At 57.9% G+C, this 9,837-nt stretch overlaps 1 protein-coding gene across 8 annotated transcripts; it reads right to left on the bottom strand.

Annotated features, from left to right (window-relative positions):
• Positions 1-110: 110 nt before the first annotated feature.
• Positions 111-8,872, bottom strand: PEX16 (peroxisomal biogenesis factor 16). 8 transcript variants are annotated; one of them, XM_023215775.1, is made up of 11 exons: positions 7,754-8,872; positions 7,516-7,551; positions 6,265-6,341; positions 5,751-5,884; positions 5,516-5,616; positions 4,675-4,755; positions 4,385-4,537; positions 4,200-4,272; positions 3,905-4,024; positions 1,345-1,409; positions 111-619 (listed from the first exon to the last, which is right to left on the bottom strand). In XM_023215775.1, exons 1-11 carry the CDS (start codon positions 7,863-7,865, stop codon positions 531-533), a joined length of 1,041 nt encoding a protein of 346 aa, XP_023071543.1. In that variant the 5' UTR covers positions 7,866-8,872; the 3' UTR covers positions 111-530. The 8 variants fall into 8 exon arrangements, with proteins under 8 accessions (XP_023071543.1, XP_023071537.1, XP_023071535.1 ...); XM_023215769.3 differs by having other exon boundaries at positions 112-753; XM_023215767.1 differs by lacking the exon at positions 111-619 and having other exon boundaries at positions 760-1,409.
• Positions 8,873-9,837: the final 965 nt, after the last annotated feature.

The following is a 9,837-nucleotide window of genomic DNA, read 5'->3' as shown; positions in this document are numbered from 1 at the left end:
AGTGTGGGGAAACCCCAGCTCATACCCCTGAACTGGCCCTGGCTTCCGCCCCAAGCCTGTCCAGCTCCCACTCCCTCCCCAGTGCTGGCCGGTGCCGGACGTCCTTTTTCTAAGGAAGAAAAGCCTTTTACTCTCAACCGAGGATGCAGGGCTTGAAGTGCCACTTGCATGGGAGCCAGGCCCACTGTTCACCAGGCTCTGTCACAGGGAGGCTGGCAACACCATGGCCTTGGGCTGCCAGAGCCACACGGCCCTGCAGAGCAGGGGCAGGCAGAGGGCCCCGGCCATAAGACACGCTGGGCAGCGTTCGGTCATCACCCAGGTTCAGCCTTCCTGCCCTCACCAGGGGCCAGCGAGAGAGCAGCAGTGTTCGCTCCTGTGGTTGCCGAGGCAAGCAGCTTCCCGGGCTCCATGAGGTGAAGTTACCGCTTTCTGTGGGAGAGGAGGCTGGATTCCACTCCTAGTGAAGGCTTCTTGGCCCAGCAGTGACAAGGTGCAGGTTGCAGTGGCATCGTCACAGGAGGGCGCAGTCAAGGGGGTCCTGGGAAGAACGCTGGTGGCGACCAGGGCTGTGTGCAGGGCCTGGCCGGTAGGCACGGAAAGGCCGCACGCTGGGACGCTGCTGGAGTCAGTTTTATTAGGGAAGGGGGCCCCCTGCCCCGCCCCTCCCCACACCCTCCTTCCGGGAGGTCTCTCAGCCCCAACTGTAGAAGTAGATTTTCTGCCAGGTGGGCAAGTAATCCATGAGCGGCCCTGCAGTGGGAGAGGGACACGTCAGGGCGGGCCAGACCCCAATCTGCGCTGTGGCACCACATACAGCACCTCACCCCTGCGGCCCAGGAGCCCGGCTGGCTCTCTTGCCCTGCCCCTAGGGAGGCAGCATTGCAGGGGACTCTGGCACCATTTACAGACAAGGACCCTCAGGCCCAGGGAAGCTCAGCCAGGGTAGGCACTGAGGGGCCTGAGTCAGGTCCAGTCACCCAGTGCAAGCCCAGTGGGCCTCTGCTGAGGGAGGATCTCAGCAGCCCAGTGGACTGCTTCTCTGCCACTGAATCCCCCCACGATGAGATGGTCCCATATTGCTCCAGGATACTGTGACCAGAAAAAGGCTGGCAGCTGATGTGGTCTAATAGTTGCCCCATCACTGGACACCCTCCTTCCAGCCACCCCTGGCTCCTCAGGCCACCCTGGCTTATGCCCAGGGGTAGTCCCACCCAATCCTGACTTCCCGACTTCCTCTCCTGACTGTGCCAAGAATCGAATTGCAAGGAGACACAGGAGTCAGGAAGATGTGGCACGCATGCGCCTCCCAGCACCAGTCATCACGTCCCCGCCCCAGCTTACTTGTGACCAGGCCAACGCCAGGGATGTGGTCAGCCAGCAACTGGAGCAGGAAGAGGATCCTGGCCCTGGCGGAAGCAATAAATGGGGAGCAAGTTGAGCTGGGGGGGGGGTCCCTGCAAACCAGGAGGCCCAGAGGCCTTTGCTTTTGAACACAGCGCATTCCTAAAAACAAAGGTGACTTTTTTGGGAGCTAGGACAGAGCCCAGTACACACGGGCGAGGCCTCTGGGGTTGGCTCTGGCCTCTGTGCCCTCCACCAGCTCAGCTTCGGGGTGGCCGCTGGCCCACAACACCTCCTCCCATTCCTCCTTCAACTTCCACCGACATCCAACACCAAAGGCCTCTGGAGGGTCCGTGTGGAGCAGCGCCCGGGCAGTATGGAGGAGGGTTCAGGGAGGACAACCCCACCGTGCCCTCGGGAAGCCCCCAATCTGGCAGAGGCGCTGGCCTGCATGGAAACCTCACAAGCCACCACCAAGAGCAGTCAGGACCCCGGTAGGGGTCACAGTACTGAGGAGGGTACATTTTGGTTCAGGGGAAGGGCAAGGGCCAAGGCCCTGATTTTTAAGAGATGAGGGTTTTCCACAGGGGAACTCGGGTGAGATGAGGATGCTGATGACAATACATAGTCCTAGGTGCTTACTACACCCCACGCACTGCCGTATGCGTTAGTCACTGAACCCCTGAAAGTGGGTGCTGTCATCAGGCCCACCTTACAGGTGAGGAAATGCGGCACAGAGCATCAAATAACTTGCCCAAGGCCACACATCTGGAAGGCAGCCTGGCTCCTTACATGTCGGTCTGAGCAGCAAGAAAAGAGGAAGGCTGGCTGGGTGCAGTGGCTCACGCCTGTAATCCCAGTGCTTTGGGAGGCCGAGGCAGGCGGATCACCTGTGGTCGGGAGTTTGAGATCAGCCTGACCAACATGGAGAAACCCCATCTGTACTAAAAAATACAAAATTAGCCAGGCATGGTGGCGCGCGCCTGTAATCCCAGCTACTCGGGAAGCTGAGGCAGGAGAATTGCTTGAACCCAGGAGGCGGAGGTTGCGGTGAGCCGAGATCACGCTGCCAGCCTGGGCAACAAGAGTGAAACTCCATCCCAAAAAACAAAAGAAAAGAGGACGGCTGGCTGGGTGGGCGCAGTGGCTCACGCCTGTAATCCCAGCACTTTAGGAGGCCAAGGCGGGCCTTTGTTTCCCCAAAGGACAGGGAGCAGGGTCCAGAGAGATGCCAGGGTGCAGTCCGGAAGGAGCAGCCTTAAGTTTCTTTTTTGCTTTAAAAAAAGAGACGGTGTATTGCTTTGTCACCCAGACGGGAGTGCAGTCACACGATGTCGGCTCACTGCAACCTCCGCCTCCTGGGTTCGAGCGATTCTCCTGCCTCGGCCTTCTGAGTAACTGGGACTACAGGCACCCGCCACCACACCTGGCTAATTTTTGTATTTTTAGTAAAGATGGGGTTTCACCATATTAGCCAGGATGGTCTCTATCTCCCGACCTCATGATCTGCCTGCCTCGGCCTCCCAAAGTGTTGGGATTACAGGTGTGAGGCATCATGCCTGGCTAAACTATGCCAGTTTTGTTGTTGTTGTTTTCTGTTTTGTTTTTTTGAGACAGGGACTTACTCTGTCACCCAGGCTAGAGTGCGGAGTGATCATAACTCACTGCAGCCTCAGCCTCCTGGCCTGATCCTCATGCCTCAGCTTCCTGAATAGCTGGGACTTACACGCACACACCACGTCTGGCTAATTTAATTTCTTTTTTTTTTTTTGTAGAGATGGGTTGCCCAGGCTAGTCTCAAACTCCTGGCCTCAAGCAAACCTCTTGCCTTGGTCTCCCAAAGTGCTAGGATTATAGGTGTGAGCCACTGCTGCCCAGCCTATGCCAGTTTTTAATGCAGTTATTAGGTCCTAGACAAAGGGGGTCCTGGGAGCCTTGTCTGTGTCACAGTCCCAGTCACTGAACAGGGTTCCCCCATCAGACTGTGGCCTAACCTCACACAGTCACAGTGGCACTGGTCCCAAGCTGCCCCCTGCTCAACCCAGCAGGCCTCTCTGAGGCTGGGAGCTCTGGAACCTCACAGGTGACTGAGTGGGGGCTGGGCCGGCAGGGAAGGCCAGGGGAGACCATGGGTTTGGGATCTAGCTCTACCACTGGCCAGCTGGGTGTCTTTAAGTTGTCCAACCTCCTTGAACCTCCAGGTCCTCCTCTGAGAAGTGAGGATAAGCCAAACTATTTGGTAGGAAAAGTGGAAATGAGCTAGAGGCCATGGGTGCTCACCCTGTTGCCATCCCTGTGGGCCACCTGGCAATGCCCTTAGCCCTGCCCTCAGTGCCTCTCCTGCCAACCAATGTTTAAGTTCCTGCTCAAGGGGCCTGATGGCCCGCAGAGCTCTGCGGGCGGGATGGCTGGCATCGGTTGACTGCCACCCAGACAACACACAGTGGGTGCTTGGTGAAGCCTGGATGAGGCGTGGGGGAGGGAAGGCACCAGCAGGGACCGGAGCACCAGTGCCCGCCTGCTGGCCCTCTCCCTGGCTGAGGGTGGCCTGGGTGCTCACTCGGAGAAGCGGTCGTAGAACGGAGAGCGGAGCAGGTAGTAGAGCAGCAGGACGGTCCGGCGCCGCAGCTCCCGCCGTTCCCTCCGGGTCAGGCCCTTTCTGTCACTCAGGAGGCTCAGGCTGGGAGGCAGGTAGGACATGGTCAGGGCCAGGGGCATGATCTAGGCCCATGGGCTGGGTGTCCAGAGGGGCAGCAACAGGAGGAGCAGGGGCTGCGACCGCCCCGCCTACGTGAGGCTGGGACTGTAGCAGAAAGCCCAGAGGAGAGTGGAGCCCCGGGCGGGCCCAGGCTCACCTGGTCACATCCACAACACCAGCCAAGAGCCAGGGTTTCCACGACCTCTGACCCCACAGCCCCAGGCTAAGCACTGACGGCCAAGGCGTCAAGGATGTCTCCAGCACAGGGACCTTGCTCAGCGCACCCCCCACTCAATCCCCAGCCCACAGTGCCAGCCCTATCCTGCCCCGCGCTAAGGATACAGTGCAGCAGCGGCCGGGCAATGTACAAAACCTCTGCGATGGTCTCCTGCAGTCCTAGGGGGGTGGGGGTCGCACTCAGCTCCTCGTGGTGCTGCTGCTGCCATCCCTCCCGCTGCTGGGGAGCTCCCCAGTGCCTGGAGTGCAGGGACGGCGCTAGAACAGAAGGGCAGCAGATGAGCGAGCCAGGCCCAGGCTGGGACAGGGGAAGGTGGCTGCTGACCAAAGCCAGTCCCTCAGGCCCAGGCAGACACAGCACCTAGGTGCGCAGGCCAGCCACATCCTCCACTTACTGTTCTGCAGGGTTCGCACCACCCGGTTTGACCGCTTCCCCACGTAGGACTGCTCATGGCTGCCATGGCTGTGGTCACCATCTAGCAGGGATAGACAGAAGGCCATACAGTCAGAGTGACGCGCTTCCAGCGGAGCCTGCAAAGAACATGCATGCAGTGAATGCTCAGGGGCTAAGGGGAGAACGGATGAGCTTCTACTATGGCAACAGCTGAGTCAAGGGAACTACAACCGGGGTGGTGGCTCAGCACGAGACCTGTCCACAGAGGGAAGCACTCTGCAGCCCTCCCTGGCCTGGGGAAAGCTCAGCATAGCTGTGGCCAGAACCAGCCTCCTGGAACCCATGGACAGGCAAGGCAGGGAGGGCCCAGCCTGACCACAGCACCAGAGGGGCTGTCTCCTCTCAACCCTTTGCCTTCAAAACAATCATGATGACAGGCAATGAACTGCCCCCACTCAATGTCCAGAGAGTGAGGCCCAGAAGCTGACGGGATGGGCTCAAAGCCCTGAAGGGACAGATGTGGCAGGTGCCCTGCCTCCTGCCTCTACAGGCTGTGACTCTGGACACAGAACCAGGCCCAGAGGCGAGGTTGGCAGCTGTTTCCTCTTCCTGCCGGCCACAAAAATGAATGACTCTGGCCATCACAAGTACTGGGTTTGTGTTCTGATTTTGTCCCTAGCTGCATCACTGTCTTTTTCGACGAATACAGGGCAATGAGAACAGAGTTGATGGGGTCAGGTGTGCTCCATAAACAGATACTACCGTATTCATGCTGGTTGGATCTAAATCCTCAAGTTAGTCCCACGGCCCATTCCACTCTAGGGCTTGGGGAAGTAGCTCACCCGGGGGCTGTGCCTGGGTCTCTCTGTCCAGTGGAACGATGGGGGGTGAGGTCTGGAGGCCAGCCTTGAACCAGAGCAGCAGGAGCATCCGCAGTACAGCCCTGGGTCGGGGAGTATGTCAGGGCTGTGGGGAGGTGGCTAGCCGGCGGGAGGTCAGGGATGCTCTGCTGAGCACCATCTGTGTACTTGCCCTGCGTCACCCCAACCCAGGACCCCCTCCACAATCCCAACCTACTTGGCCAGTTGGATGAAGGCGATGACAAGCCAGCGGCCCACTTCGCCCCACACCTTGGCAGCTCCCATCTCCATGAACACCTCCACGCACTCCAGCACGCTCAGCCATGTCAGCAGCTTCTGCTGGGACAGCGACTGCAAGAACCCCACACCAAGAATCAGGGGGCTGCCTGTAGTCCCAGGCCCTTCTCCTGGGAGGGAGCTTCTCTGACAAGAGATGTGAACCTGCCCCTTTCCAAGCCTAACTGTGCAGGTGTGAGTTCAAACACCAACTCCACCACTAACAGGCTGGGGGACCTGAAACAGCTGACTCTACCTCTCCCCATCTGAGACAGTCTCTTCATCTCAGATGGAATACTCACACTTCACAGCTCACCTAAGGAGATGGTTGAGGCTCAGACGGACACAGGCCTGTCTCATACTCCATGAGACACATGCTGCATGCACGGGCTAGCTGCTACTATTTCATTCCTGAGTCTCCATGCTTCCCACCCTGTTCCTGGCAGAATTCTCACCACAGGCAACTTTTTCCGAAGCTCCTTCCGTAGGATCCCATCATTGAGCAGCACAAGCAGGTTAGAGGCAGAGTACACTGAGGGGTAGAGAGTGGCCTTGAGAGGCCGGCTCTGCAACCTCCATCCCTCTCACCTTCTCCCCAGAGCTGCAGGGATCATCTGTCACCTGCTCTGCTCAGACACCCACAGACTATGTGGAAACCAGCCTGCCTCTCCACCCACTTCCTCAGCACTCCCCTCTCCCCAACATGATCTCACAAGGGTGGATGGACCAAGAAAGGATGGGTCAATCTCAGTGACAAGCCAGCTACTGCTCTGTTGGATGGCACTGGTCATCCAGCTGCCCACAACTGCCCATTGCTCTCTGAACTGCCACAGATATGTGGTCCTTCCTCCTGGCCTTTTCTCTCTCGGCGGCCTGTCCCTAAGGGTCTATTCCACCTCCACTTTTCCTTTTTCTTTCTTTCTTTTTTTTTTGAGTCAGAGTTTTGCTCTTGTTGCTCAGACTGGAGTGCAATGGCACGATCTCGGCTCACTGCAACCTCTGCCTCCTGGGTTCAAGCGATTCTCCTGCCTCAGCCTCTCAAGTAGCTGGGACTACAGGCACCTGCCACCATGCCCAGCTAATTTTTGTATTTTTAGTAGAGATGGGGTTTCACCATGTTGGCCAGGCTGGTCTCGAACTCCTGACCTCAGGCGATCCACCTGCCTCTGCCTCCCAAAGTGGCTGGGATTACAAGCGTGAGCCACTGCACCTGGCCTCACCTCTGCTTTTCAAAACCCAGTTCATTCTTTCAGGACTGTGACCGCAGTCACTGGGCAAACACTCTTGAGGTAGTTACAATCTGGGAATCCTGGAATCTGGGAGATCTAGACTCGAATCTTGGTTCTGGGACCATCAGTGAGTGTTCTCTAACCTCACTGAACTTCTTCCTTAAATGGACAGTGAGGACGACAACAGTACTACTTAATATGATTATAGGGAGGATTAACAAGTAAAGGTAAGAAAGGTACTTAGCCCAGCTCCTGGCCAGTAGTGAATACTCAGATAAGGTCCCCAGGCGTGTCTCTTGACTTAGGGACATGGAGGGCCCAGGACACTGAACAACAGACCTTGTTCCGATTCAGTCAAAGCACAAGAAGTCTAACGGGCAGCCCAGGACCTCGGGTTGGGGTGTTCACCCGCTCTGAGGAACTCACCTGGGGCCAGGCAGCCGATCCCCCACCCCCCACCCCCAGAGCCCGGCTCACCCAGCTCTGACAGCTCGTGCGAATCGGCGAATCGACCTGGGGAGAGGGTACAGAGGGAAGTGTGAGCGAGCATCTGCCTCACAGTGTTCGGGTCCCGGACGTCCCCTCCCTACGCCCTTTGGGAACCTGGATGGGTCTTCTCAAGCACAGCGATCAACACCCTGACTCCGCAGGGAAGGGGGCCACTGGGGTCATAGGTCAGGGCCTAGAAGGAACGGATCAAAGGTCAAGGTGGTACCTGCCAGCAGGTAACTGAGGCCCCGCACTGCCGTCTCCAGCTGAGCCGCGGCGGCCGGGTGACGAGTCACGTACTCCTGGTAGCGGAGGCCCAGGAGCCGCAGCTTCTCCATCCTGCCCTCGGCACCAACAGATCCACGGAAGGACCGTACGACAGCCCGCGGCGCCCTGCTTCCTGCGCCCTCCTTCCTGCTTCCGGTCTTAGGCCCACCTCTCGGTTGCTTAACTTCCGGGGGCCAGAAGGCTGGTGACTTGAAGAGCCGGTGAACCACCCTTCACCCCATCTCTTGAACCACTTCCCACTCGGGTGGCGCTTAGCAACTGAGGGCCCAAACCCAGCCCCCTACTCCCTCAAGTCATCGGTTAGCATGCTCACCGCCCCTGACCCGCCCAGCGTGTTCGGCACCCAGCTCTTCCGTTTACTGGGTTGGCTGCCCTTGCGCCTGCGCAGTTAACGCTCCGGGAAAGCTGGGCGGCAGTCAGAGCAGTTCATTCTAGAGAAGGGAGCTGGAGCCCCGAGTCTTTCCAATGGAACGCCGAGAGACTCGAACGGCAGGGCCGGACTTTAAAGGGCTGGGAGATAGCGGGTTCTTGAAAAAAGGAGCCTCGATCAGATTTGGAGAAATGCGGGCGTCTAAATGCAGTCGGACTGTGTCTCAGCAGGCGCACGTTCGGCCAGTATCCCCATCTCCGTTTCCTCAACAAAGGTAGTGCTGGGGAAACTGAGGCAGTAAGGAATCCAGCCCCCTAGTGCCGTCTCGATGCCCTAGACAGCACAGTTAGTGCTGCGGTTTCGGCCCCAGCTCCCGTATGCACTGTGCCCCCCAAGGGCGCGCGCCTGCATTCCCACAGACGCGAAGAAAGCCCTGGCCCGGGCTTCTCTCGGCTAGGGGGCCCTTGGGCGGGAGTGTCCCTTCTCTGCGTCTCGGATTTCCCGATCTGTAAAATGGTTTGAGGGCAGACTTGATACTTGAACTCAAAATCGATCTCAGCTTTTCGGCCCTCGGACGCACCTCGCAGTCCTCAGCTGCGCCCCAAGGGAGGGGGCGACCCCTGCGGAATACCTTCCCAAACCAAGCAGCCTCCCTGGAACGGGTGGCATCGGGAGAGCTGCGGCGAGTGGTGGAGGGAACGGGCGCTCTGGGGAGGCAGCCGCTGATTGGCTGCGGGGAAAGGGGCGTGGCAAGGGTGAAGCAGTGGGCCAGCGCACTGGGGGAGCGGGCCAGCGGATTTATGGTACCCTGAGAATAGTAATGCATTATTTTATCTAATCCTCTCCACCAGATATCTCCAGATGAAGAAAGCATCCGTTTAAGAACGCCCAGCCAAAAATTGAGTGCTGGTCTTTTCTGACCTCAGAGACTAGGCGGTTTCTTTTTATTCATTTTTTTTAACTTTAATTTTATTTTTAGAGACCAGGTCTAAGCATTACACCTCACCAGGAAACCACAGCCTTCCTTCCACTGCCTCACCCCACCCTACTCCATAGCTTAGTTTTCTTCTCTATCAGGTGGGGGATTAGAGCTGCCCTCTACTCACATCAAAGAACGAAGACGCAGGGAAAGGTGACCAGGGAGGAGGTGGTCATGGGCATTGTCGGCATCATTTCTGGCCACCCTCTGGATGCCAGGCTTTCTTATCCTCCTCCCAGCAACCCCAAGTTGCTATGAACTGTTCACAGATGGGAAATTAGAGGCCAATAAGGAGGGGAAAGGATTTGTCCCACATGGCACAGCAAGGCACTGGCCAAACGGGCCACAAGGCAGGTCTCCAGTGGCAGTGACCTCTCTCCTACTGCCCACAGCCCACAAGAGCTGTGCCATGTTGAGGCTCCTTGGTCATGAGGCCAGTTAGCAACTGGGATTAGGACCTAGGCTCAGGGCCCTCAAGGTGAGGCTCCTTCTCCCTTCCTCTGCCCCACTTTGTTTTTTGTTTGTTTGTTTGTTTTTGAGACAGAGTCTCACTCTGTTGCCCAGCTGGAGTGCAATGGTGCAATCTCAGCTCACAGCAACCTCTGCCTCCCAGGTTCAAGGGATTCTTCTGCCTCAGCCTCCCGATTAGCTGAGCCTACAGGCGCCCACCACC

The sequence above is a fragment of the Piliocolobus tephrosceles genome, chromosome 13 (genome assembly GCF_002776525.5).
Source record: "Piliocolobus tephrosceles isolate RC106 chromosome 13, ASM277652v3, whole genome shotgun sequence".
NCBI classification, from domain to species: domain Eukaryota; kingdom Metazoa; phylum Chordata; class Mammalia; order Primates; family Cercopithecidae; genus Piliocolobus; species Piliocolobus tephrosceles.
Note: the sequence above shows the minus strand (reverse complement) of the source record. Positions and strands in the feature narration are given on the sequence as shown.